At 42.0% G+C, this 12,292-nt stretch overlaps 1 protein-coding gene across 1 annotated transcript in view; it reads left to right on the top strand.

Annotated features, from left to right (window-relative positions):
• Window positions 1-12,292, top strand: part of LOC142254501 (capping protein, Arp2/3 and myosin-I linker protein 3-like) — a 116,373-nt gene that overhangs the window by 12,505 nt on the left and 91,576 nt on the right. Inside the window, exons 2-4 of the mRNA XM_075325590.1 lie at window positions 3,692-3,783; window positions 8,286-8,336; window positions 11,015-11,074. Coding sequence (XP_075181705.1) covers window positions 3,692-3,783; window positions 8,286-8,336; window positions 11,015-11,074 — 203 coding nt within the window. The remainder of the gene's footprint in view (window positions 1-3,691; window positions 3,784-8,285; window positions 8,337-11,014; window positions 11,075-12,292) is intronic.

Raw genomic sequence — 12,292 nt, 5'->3', positions numbered from 1 at the left:
GGTCGTAAGCATCAGAATCTGATGCATTATCAGCCTGTGAAAATGCAGCTTTAGACTGGATAGTCAATGTGCTGTTGAACTAGCTATGGTTGGCGCTCACCAAACTCTCAAACACCGGAGCGCTCAATCTGTGCTCTTTATGAGAGAGCTGCTGCCAAACATCTCTGCCGGCGACTTCTCTAGAGAACCAAAGGACTAGCCTGCCGGCGACTTCTCTAGAGAACCAAAGGACTAGCAGACTGAAATCGGACATGCCAGATCCTTATCTCCCCGAGATCATCTATCAGGCAAGAGTCGGTGGTTCCTATTCACATTTGACTGTTTGCAGTATCCGTCATCTGTATGTTCTACTACTGTGAGTGTAATGTGTGTGGGGGTCTTAACTTTACATCACTTATTAACTTATTTTATTTTCACAAATATGTGCCATCATTTTGGTGCAGGGTAAAAACCACATCCTTTTTTAGCAAGGCAAAACCTTCTTATTGGACAATGCACAGGAAATATCTAAAACATATAATACAACATTTGGATCGAAGCCAGCAACATTGTTCTATTAGATTCGAGCATGGAGAAAATGACCACGTTCCGAAAATATCTTCACCCTAAAACCCCAGCACAGAAGAAAATGGGGGTAATCAGTAACACTCATGTTGTACATTTTCTGAGATCCAGCAAAATGATAGGCAAATATTGTCCAACATTTCAACGTACGCTGAGACCTTTTTCAAGGACATCTGAATGGCAGCCAGATATGCTATATCTGATATGCTGCCCTACCATTTTTTCAGCTGGCTATCATTCAGATATCCTTGAAGAAGACCTCTGCATAGGTCAAAACGTTGGACATTATGATATGCTCCACTACCATTTTTTCAGCTGGCTACCATTCAGATATCCTTGAAGAAGACCTCTGCGTAGGTCGAAACGTTGGACATTATGGTATGCTCCACTACCATTTCTATGGCTGACTACCATTCAGATATTCTTGAAGAAGACCTTTGCAAAGGTCGAGACATTGGACGATATGATGTACTCCACTACCATTTTTTCGGCTGGCTACCATTCAGATTTCCTTGAAGACCTCTATATAGGTCGAAACGGATAATATCTGCCTATCATTTGCTGGGATATAACTTAATGCTTAGTGTCACATCACCATAAAATGTTTTCATCTGATTATCCTAATCACATTCCGATTAGGTGTTTGATCAGAGTGTGATCCGATTTTCTCAAATGTGGAGAAGATAGATATAAAAATGTCTCCATCTTCCCCATTATGTCAGCACTCGGATATTATGCCCTATTTTTTTTTTTACACGGTCCAGTTGACTTGTATGGTTGAGTGCAATCTGATTTACAAATGCAAATCATGTGTGGTGCAACTTAATTTTTTTTGTCCTTGGATAGACTCCATCCAAGTCCGATCCAAAGTTTTCTCTTATTGCACTCGGACCGAAAATATGGTTGTGTTACCCTAACCTTAAAGTTACCCGTTACCTTTGTTCTCTTCTGTGTTGGGGGCATTTAGCCTGAAAAGTATGCCTCAGAATCCTTCAATAGAATGCAAAAGTATTATGTGAACAAGATCTGAGATGTCCTAAACTCTATCTGATGTCTTATCTTGAATGTGTGAAATAACTTATAAAATATTTCTTTGTACCGTGATAGCCAGTAGAGATAAAAAATTGTTTAAAAGAACGGAATTCCTCAGTGGTTGATACATGTTAACAGCTAACTGAAAAGATGGTAATAGCAAGCTTTCGAGACTACTCAGGTATCTTCATCAGGCTCAGTATAACACAAAATCTGAAGAGTCACATATTTATACACAACAGGACATAGAATGGAGCAGTAAATAAAACAAGTTATGTGAAGCAGAACTATCAGTATGACAAGGGGACAAACTGTTGTTGCCATAAATATTGCAGCAGTTCATAGATAAGCAGTGTGAAAGTTTTATTGTCCTCTGATTGGGGTCTGGTCCAGAGCTAGGATGCCCCCGGATGGTCTGAGGAGCATATTTATCAGAAAAATCCTGGTATATGGACACATGGATGTGTATTATTATGGACGGTATAGACCTTATGATGATTAAGGAGTTGGTTCCGCATTAAAATGTCTTGTCTCATCGTCCCTGTCTTCACATATTTTTATAAGTATATGGCTATATGCGATGTGTGATATGTGTGCAGCGGGAACTGTTTGAGATGACAGTTTGATGTGGTCTTTCCTCCGTATTATGAGACCCTTACTATTTCAGGATTGACCTTCATACTATGAATTTGGGACATAATTGATATATTTTTTTCTTACCTGTTGTTTGCGGTGATGTATACCGTTTCCCTCCCCTCACTTGTCCACTTGTTCCATGAATATTAATAAAATTGAAATGAACCACAGATCGCCTCCTCTTCCTTTTCCTTGTTTGGTTGCTCCTCTAGCGATTTGGTTCTTATAATATAGTCCTTTCTGCGCTATATATGACGAATATGTATGTGTATATGAATTTCTATATTTGAATTTACGATATGCAGATGTTTATGCCACTGTCTATTCTCCTAGCTACAGTACACATAGGGTTAATTACCCGATATGTACTGCAGCTACATGTGCACAGAGCAGGAGCCGGCACTAGCAGCAAGAGCGGCGGAGGCTGGTAACGAAGGTAAATATCGGGTAACCAGGGAAAGGTCTTCCCTTGCTTACCCGATGTTTACAGTGGTTACAGCTTTCCGCAGCTGCCAGACGCCGGCTCCTGCTCCCTGCTTGCTTCATTTCGTCGCTCTCTCGCTGTCACACACAGCGATGTGTGCTCCACAGCGGGAGAGCGACGACGAAAAAATGAAGCAGGACATTCAGCAACGAGCAACGACCTCACAGCAGGGGCCAGCTCGTTGCTGGATGTCACACACAGCGACAGCGACAGGACGTCGCTGCAACGTCACAGAAAATGGTGACGTAGCAGCGACGTCGTCGTTGTCGTCGTCGCTGTGTGTGACACCACCTTTAGATGCAGCCGTTCTGCCCTGTGACTGATTTGAGATTTTGCATGTGGGAGAGCTGGGAGAGCTATCCTCACCCACAACAGGTTTTCAGTGTACATTTCCATAGACAGAAGCTGCTAATCACAGAGAGGGTGGAGTCGGACTAGAGCTCATGTGCTGCTGAGACCCACTAATGATAAAGATAAGAATCTAAAGCTAACATTGCAGGTAAACAAATAAAAATAAGACTGTGAGATAACAGACACAGAGCCACATTTTCTGTTTTATCGCTTGCAGCAGGCTGTCTTCAGATTACACTGCTAACGGAGTCCATTTAATGCATTTTCCGGCACATACGCCAAACTCAGTGTGAACAGAGCCCTGGACACAAAAGATGCAACGTTTGAATTCTTAGGTGCAAAATAATTATAAAAAAGTTTTTGTGGCTCACAGGTTTGGATAAAATAAATCTACCAGTCTGTGCCTTGATTATTGTACTGTAAAGCGCCATGTAATAAGTGACACAATAATAATAAAAACTGTGCAGAACGTTGTTGCTGACGTATTGCAAAGCTCTTGTCTTATAAAACACTGGAAGATTTGTGCCAAGTTAAAAACATGTATATATTTTCTTAAGGTGTCTTCTTGTGTTTTACTTTTGCAAAATTTTTGAGGTTCATTTATTATCTTTTTTTTTTTTGCAGCACGTATCGTTGATTTTTTGTATCCCAGGCAAGTGATGCTGATAAAACCTATTCAGCTGAAAATGAAATCCCAGTTCAGAGACTTTGCTTTGGTAAGTATTTATGCATCCTCTTTCGCGTGTCACTCAGAATAATAAAAAAAGAAATCTAGAAATCAAAAGGATTTAAAAATCTAAATTTTATTTGTATGCACCGTGCCTTATTTCTTGCATATTTGAAAATTGGGGATTAGTTTTACCAGTTTACACTGGGATCACATCACATGTTGTTCTGGGGGAGTTTAGCCACTTTTTTTTTTTCTTTCTTATAATAATCATTAAAGTTTTGCCCCAAATTTCACGCATGTGGTTCATGTGTTTTGATAAAAAAAAAAAGAGGTTTATTTTATCTATAATTTTTTTTTTTTTTTTGCATCATTTTAGCCTGTGCAGTTTTGATGCAGTTTTGATGCAGATTTTTACACAACTCTGCATGCCTATCTTTATGCCAGCACAGTCAATGAGAATTCTGAAGTGTTGCATGCACGTTGCTTATTTTTTCTGCAGCATGTCAATTGTTGGGACGTTTTTTAGCCCTTCAACTCATTGACTTCTTTAAGAAAAATGCATGGCACAAAAACGCATGCGTTTTTTGGTGCATTTTTCTGCTAGAAGGTGCAGATTTAATGCAGAAGATTTCTGCACCATTCTGAAACATGTAGCCTTAAGGCCCCGTTACACGCAACAACATTGCTAACGAGATATTGCTGGGGTCACGGAAATCGTGACGCACATCCGGCGTCGTTAGCTACATCGTTGCGTGTGACACTTACGAACGACCGCTAACGATCTCACTTACCTCAAATATCGTTAATCGTTGACACGTTCCTTTCCGAAATGTCGTTGAAGTTCTGGAACGCAGGCTGTTCGTCGCTCCTGAGGCAGCACACATCGCTACGTGTGACACCCCGGGAATGACAAACAACAGCGTTCCTGCGTCCTCCGGCAACAAAGTGGAAGGGGCGTGAATGCGGCTGCTCTCCGCCCCTCCGCTTCTATTGGTGGGCTGCTGTGTGATGTCGCTGTGACACCACACAAACCTCCCCCTTAGAAAAGAGTTTGTTCACCGGCCACAGCGACGCCTTTAGTAAGGTATGTGCATGTGACGCGCACTAACGATATCGTTCGCCATGGGCAGCGATTTGCCCGTGACGCACGCACGATGGGGGCGGATACGATCGCTAGCGATGTTGCAGCGTATAAAGCGGCCTTTAGGCTGCTTTCACACATCCATTTTTCGCTGTGCGGCACAATCCGGTAAAAACCGGAAAGAACGGATCCAGCGTTTATTGCCGCCAGATCTGTTCTTTCCCCCATATACTTGTATTAGTGCTGGATTGTGCCACATGGCCTTGCGTTGCATCCGGTAAATAGCTGATCCGGCGGCCGGATGGAATGCTGCTTGCAGCGTTTTTTTTGTCTCCGGCGAAAAACCGTATCCGGCTCCGTGCGGCGTGAGTTACAATAAAAGCCTACGGGCGCCGGATCCGTCATCATCCGTCATATGACGGAATCCAGTGCTCAGTAGCACAACGAATCCGTCAAAAAACAAAAGGAACGCATGGAAAAAACTGATGCAACGGATCCGTTTTTTTGCCGGATCCGTTGCATTAGTTTTTTTGCCGGATTGAGCTGGATGGCAAAACACGGTTGTGTGAAAGCAGCCTTAATGTTAAAATATTGCAATATTTGTGCAAAGAAATTTAGATGTAAATAAAATTACTCCAGAGAAAGGCAGGAGTACATTTGTCCAAAAATTGCAATTGATGAATAAGGTGATACATCTGGATTATTGCAGGGTTTTATGTAAATGGAAATAACACTAATTTTGGTCGTTGTATGATTTTTCAATTTTCCTTTTCATGCGCCCGATCTTTTAATTTGCAATTGTCTCTGAGTTGATGGAAGTGGCTACTATGATGTCTCCTATATACATTACAGCACACAGGGGATCAATTTATGTTCTTTATTCCTTAGTTAGCACCCAGACAAACACCGCAGCATAGAGAGGAAACTATACATCAATACTGAGTGGTGTAGATGGAAATTCATTGCTGGTGTTGAGATAAAAGACTTGTTAGAAAGCTCAGCGTGATCTCTCTGTGTCTCCCTCTGCTTATTTTCTCATTCTACTCCTTACTACTCTTCCTCTGCTACCTTCTCTTTAAAGTATTTTATGCTGTTGTCACGGGTGTGCCCAATCCTGTGGTATCCGGCTGTAGAAGGTTTGGCTACACAAGCTGCTCCTTCATTTTCCATTTTTCCCTGCTTGGGGTTAATCACTTCCTCTTTAGAACCCTATGAAGTTCCTCACCTTTCAGCTGTTAATCATCAGCACTTCCTTATATGTCCTTAAATACTCTTGTTTCCCCTTACTCTGTGCTGGTGATAGGTTTAAACACCCTTTACAGGTCTTGAGTGCAAGCAGTCTGCTTGTATTCATCTGGATAAATGTTGTTGTTGTTGCAGTTCCTCACCCTGAAGTCATCTGGAGATAAGTTATTCGTATACTTTCCCATGTGTGTTCTATAGTACTTAGTGGGGTTGACTAAGCGCTCATCAATACAGACGTAAAAGTAATTTTTTAGGCAGTATATCAATATTTTACACCAAATCTACCTTACTTAAATTCTGAAACAATTCCTTTATTAAAGATATCTTAAAATCACAAAACTATCCCACACGGTGAGTAAATACACACAAACAGAACAAAACACAAAATTGGACTCTATGAAGCCACAATGAAAGACTCTTTTTTTTTTTTACCAAAGAGTCACTATGGATTTCTTGGCATCATCTGTCTATAACGGGGCAGGTAATCTATATGCACCCTATACTAAATCTGTCCGCTACCTATCAATGGAGATATAACTTAAGCCCCCGTTATACACAGCGAGATCGCTGAAAAGTCACAGGTTTTGTGACGTATCAGCGACCTCGCCAGCGATATCGCTGTGTGTGACAAGCAGCAGTGAGCGGGTCCCTGCTGCGAGGTCGCTGATCATTACAAAACGATCGGGACCATTTTTTGCTCGTTGGTCTCCCGCTGTGCAGCACGCATCGGCGTGTTTGACGGCGGGAGACCAGTGATCTGAATGTGGAGGGAACCGGCGGTACGCTAGTAACCATGGTACACATCGGGTAACTATACAAAGCGCTTTGCTTAGTTACCCGATGTGTACCATGGTTACCAGCGTACGCCGGTTACAGACTGCCAGACGCCTGCTTCCTGCACACGTAGCCAGGATACACATCGGATAACTATGCAAGGCGCTTTGCTTAGTTACCCGATGTGTATCATGGTTACCAGCGTACGCCGGTTACAGACTGCCAGATGCCTGCTTCCTGCACACGTAGCCAGGATACACATCGGGTAACTATGCAAGGCGCTTTGCATAGTTACCCAATGTGTATCCTGGCTACCAATCACAGCGTCGTTACACGGGTCGCTGGTGGCTGGTCTCTGATCGCTGTGGAGATCTACCTGATTGACAGCTCACCAGCGACCATGTAGCGACGCTCCAGCGATACCTGCCAGGTCGGATCGCTGGTGGGATCGCTGGAACGTCGCTACATGTGACGGGACCCTTACGTTACACGCACCCTAGGGTTCAAGTGGTGCCCCCATTCCGCGGCGGCTATCCCTCGGAAGCTGCCCCTAATTTCCCTTACTAAATTAGATTTGAGTAGATTAGACCAATAGGCAATAATTCACAATAATCACTTATCTTAGATGTATTCACGGCAGCCTCTCCACATTGTTTTCATTGGTATATAATCATCAAACTTTCCATAGATACAATCCGCAAAGAGTCCAAAAAATCGACGCATTTCCCCCCACTTATATATTGGGGTTCATCAGGAGTTAAGGCCCAATCGCCTAAGTGCTCATCCCATGCACTTTAGGGTCAGTCAGGGTCAGGTGTCCTACTCGGCGTCTAGGTGCGGAAACGTTCTAGAGCGATGAGAAAAGCCAAGGGCCAGCAGTAGGTTTGATCAGGAGTCAAAGTCTTCCCCTTCCCTAGACACAGAATTTCCCTTCCCTTTCCCCGTTCGCTTGGTACTTCTTCGTACCTAGTGTGACAGCTGTGTAACCTGACACTTCACTTTGCTGGCAACTCTCTTGAACAAGACGGATTTTAGTTTTTGGGGTTTTTTTTTCAACAGAGTGGATAATGAAATCAAGAGACAGGGAGGATGGGAAGAAGTGTCTCTTAAGGGGAGAAAAAAAAGCATATTTCTGTGATAAGATATATTGCAACGTTTCTTATATTCACCTGTATTAATTTGTACAAAGTTTGTGGAATATGTTATATATCTTTTTAATTATTTTTGCTGCTGTTTATTGCCACTGATTTTTTTTAATCTGAACAATAAACTTCATTTTTTATGGAATATTACAAGTGCTGGCTTCTACGTGGATCTACCCAAAGATGGTGGAAAATACAGTTACCAGTAAATGAATGCTTTATTGATAGAAATGAAGAAAGAAGTGAAGGACATTGCATTTATGCATTGATCACTGATATGTAATGTTGTCCTTGTATAATCCATAGGTACTAACGTCATGCAGAGCTTTCCTGCTACATCACACACTTCCACTGAAGGTTAGTACCATATGATGTATTGGTAAGCGAGAAACAAAATTCCAAGTGTGGCGAAATAGCAAAAAAAGTGAAATTTTGCACTTGTTTTGGGGGTTTTGTTTAGTTACAGAGTTCATTTTTCCATAAAACTGACCTGGTAATATGATTCTCCAGGTCAGTACGATTACATAGATACCAAACATGTATAGTTTTTGTTTTATTTAAGTGGTGAAAAAATCAGAAATTAGAAAAACAAATCTTACTTGTGTTGCGACTTTCCGCGAGTCGTAACGTTTTACATTTTTGGGATCTGGAGCTGTGTGAGGGCTTGAAACCCCCTTCTCCCCCCCCCCCCCAAGCTGAAGTTTTATGGATATTATTTTGGGGTATATACAATGTTTTGATTGCCTTTTATTACATTTTTTTCTGCAGCCCTAAAAGTTATGCTCGAAAACGCGGAAATCTGAATAAGACCTGATTGGGCTGCCAGTTATTTAGGGAATGTGAATGAGATGTTTTGTGTAATCAGAACCCCAAGTATTCCATTATTTTTAATAACCAGTAGTGTTACCATGTCAAAAAAATCCCCGTGGAGAAGAATGTCATAAGCCCTTAAAGGGAACCTGTCACCAGATTTGGTGACTATAAGCTGCGGCCACCACCAGTTGGCTCTTATATACAGCATTCTAACATACTGTATATAAGAGCCGTGTAGAAATTAAAAATACTTACCTAAATGGTCGGTACGGTGCAGATGGGGGTCTCTGTTCTCCAGTACCTCTTCTGTCGGCCATCTTCGTCCTCCTTTTTTTGAAGCCTGGGTGTATGACACATCCTACATTATGCACAAGCGCCGGCATTGAGGTTCTGCGCAGGGGCACTTTGATCTGCCTCGAAGGGCAAATCAAATTATTATAGTGCGCCTGCGCAGGACCTCAATGCCGGCGCATGTGCATGACGTAGGACGCATTATGCACCACAGCGTCAGAAAAAAGAGGACAAAGATGGCCAAAAGAGGAGGCGCCTCACCGGAGAACAGAGCCACCCATCTGACCCATCTGTACCGTACCGACTGTTTAGATAAGTATTTTATGAAGTCATTTTATGTTTGGGCTCTTATATATACAGCATGTTAGATTGCTGTATATAAGAGCATACTGGTGGTGGCCACAGCTTATAGTCACCAAATCTGGTGACAGCTTCCCTTTAAAGATCCAATCTGTTGTACGATTGCATGATAACACTGGGTAACAAATAAAAAAAATAAATTTTTGGTGCCTCAGGTATTACAATTGATTTTAGGTATATTCCTCTGAATCAGAATATGTCATTCTTTTGTTTTTTTTGTAGCAGCTCTATTTTTTTGAGATAATGTACAGTTGCTCACATATGAATTTGGGATTTTTTTTTCCAAATTATAGAATTAAAGGTAGTCCGTAAGATATGTGACAAATACTTGAATGCTTATTATATGCAATGTGCATATAAGTATTAAGGTATTAGTCAAATATATAACTGACCATCTGTGATTCTATATGGACTGTCGTCGGCGTGTTCCATAGAAACGTGTGACAACGCAGTAGAGCATATGGCAACCTCGGTGACCTTCGACTACATATGCTGAGAATTTCCAGTGCAAACCATGGACAAGTTAAAGGGAACCTGTCGGGTCAAAAAAGCGTTATAACCTACAAGCAGGAACATGTGTGAGCTAGTAACCCCTTCCTACCCATCCCTGTGTTGTTATATTGTGTAATATGAAAGTAATAAAATACGTTTAATTACTTACATATTCCCTATATAAATGAGCAGGTCTCTAGCCCCATGGGCTTCACATCGCTCCGTGGGCGTTTGCATGCTTTCCATGGTATCACGATCCTGTGGGAGTGATACCATGGATTTACATGAGCGATGTCACGTCTGCTTCTTCAGAATTCCGCTCGTGCGCGCTTACCATTCTCACCGCCTTCTCATCCTGGTATTTACTTGTCGGTTTCAGATGTGTACTGCGCATGCTCAGAAGACTCCTGTGGTTCCGGTCATCCACAGCGCACATCTGAACCCGACAAGTAAACACCAGGATGAGAAAGCGGCGAGAATGGTAAGCGCGCACAAGCGGAATTCTGAAGGAGCAGACGGGAGATCGCTCATGTAAATCCAAGGTATCACGCCCACAGTGGCGTGATACCATGGAAAGCATGCAAACGCCTACGGGGCGTTGCGACGCCCATGGGGCTAGAGCCCCTGCTCATTTACATAGGGAATATGTAAGTAATAAAACGTATTTTATTACTTTCATATTACACATAATTACAACACAGGGATGGGTAGGAAGGGGTTAATAGCTCACACAGGCTCCTGCTTGTCGGTTATAACACTTTTTTGACCTGACAGTTTCCCTTTTAAAGGCGGGTATTTTTAACGGTCCTCAAATCAGAAGACTCATGAAAGATGCACATTTCAAGGACTCATTGAATGATGCTGAGGCAGATGCATGGTCTTTTTTCACTATGGTTGCACAGATTATTTTTTTCTCATTAACTAGAGATGATGGCAGAAAAATAAGGTCAGATTTAGAATCAGCGGCAAAAACCGATATAAAAACAGGTTAAATATCTCAGGCACCAATTTTCTTGTTCCCCAGTGTAGTTGTTTGCATTAACAGAGAACTGTAACATTTCACCTCCTATTTTTTTTAGGTGGAAAATACCTTCAGCTACTTAGAAATTAATGACATTGATATTCAAGATCTTAAACTGGTAAGTGCTTTTGTTTAATAATTAGAACTAGAAAAATAGTTTCCAGAATGAATTTAAAAAAATATTTGCGTACAAAATAATAGAAAATGACATTTAAGACAAACTAAAAAAATAAAAAATAAAAAAAAGAGCAAAAGAAAATTCAAACAATTAATAAAATCAATAGCTTCTGTATTCAGGTTGAAATATTAAAGGTTGTTTCAGTCTGCACAGGGGCCTCTTGGGAACTCGAGCATGGTAGTGCTCACTCATCACTAGTTACGAGTACAGAGCACCCGAGCATGGTAGTGCCCGCTCATCACTAGTTACGAGTACTGAGCACCCGAGCATGGTAGTGCTCACTCATCACTAGTTAAGAGTACAGAGCACCCGAGCATGGTAGTGCCCGCTCATCACTAATTAAGAGTACTGAGCACCCGAGCATGGTAGTGCCCACTCATCACTAGTTACGAGTACAGAGCACCCGAGCATGGTAGTGCCCGCTCATCACTAGTTACGAGTACTGAGCACCCGAGCATGGTAGTGCCCACTCATCACTAGTTACGAGTACAGAGCACCCGAGCATGGTAGTGCCCGCTCATCACTAGTTACGAGTACTGAGCACCCGAGCATGGTAGTGCCCACTCATCACTAGTTACGAGTACAGAGCACCCGAGCATGGTAGTGCTCGCTCCTTATTAGTTAGGAGTACTGAGCACCCAAACATGGTAGTGCCCGCTCATCACTAGTTACGAGTGCTGAGTACCTGAGCATGGTAGTGCTCGCTCATAACTAGTTACGAGTACTGAGCACCTGAGCATGGTAGTACCCGCTCATCACTAGTTACGAGTACCCAGCACCCGAGCATGGTAGTGCCCGCTCATCACTAGTTAAAAGTACAGAGCACCTGAGCATGGTAGTGCTCACTTATCACTAGTTACGAGTATTGTGAGTAGCAAGCACCTGAGCATGGTAGTGCTCGCTCAACACTAGTCCCATTTACTTAGCTGTGATTTGTATTCAACAAAGAAGGTATATATACACAGTGTGCAGAATTATTAGGCAAGTTGTATGTTAGTGGATTTTTTTTATTATTGGTCAACAACTATGTTCTCAATCAACCCAAAAGACTCATAAATATCAAAGCTTAATATTTTTGGAAGTTGGAGTGTTTTTTTTTTTTTTTTTTTAAATTTGATTATCTTAGGAGGATATCTGTTTGTGCAGGTAACTATTACT

Source organism: Anomaloglossus baeobatrachus, chromosome 10 (assembly GCF_048569485.1).
Source record: "Anomaloglossus baeobatrachus isolate aAnoBae1 chromosome 10, aAnoBae1.hap1, whole genome shotgun sequence".
In the NCBI taxonomy this organism is placed as follows: domain Eukaryota; kingdom Metazoa; phylum Chordata; class Amphibia; order Anura; family Aromobatidae; genus Anomaloglossus; species Anomaloglossus baeobatrachus.
The sequence above is the reverse complement of the archived record's forward strand: the minus strand, read 5'-3'. Positions and strand labels throughout refer to the sequence as shown.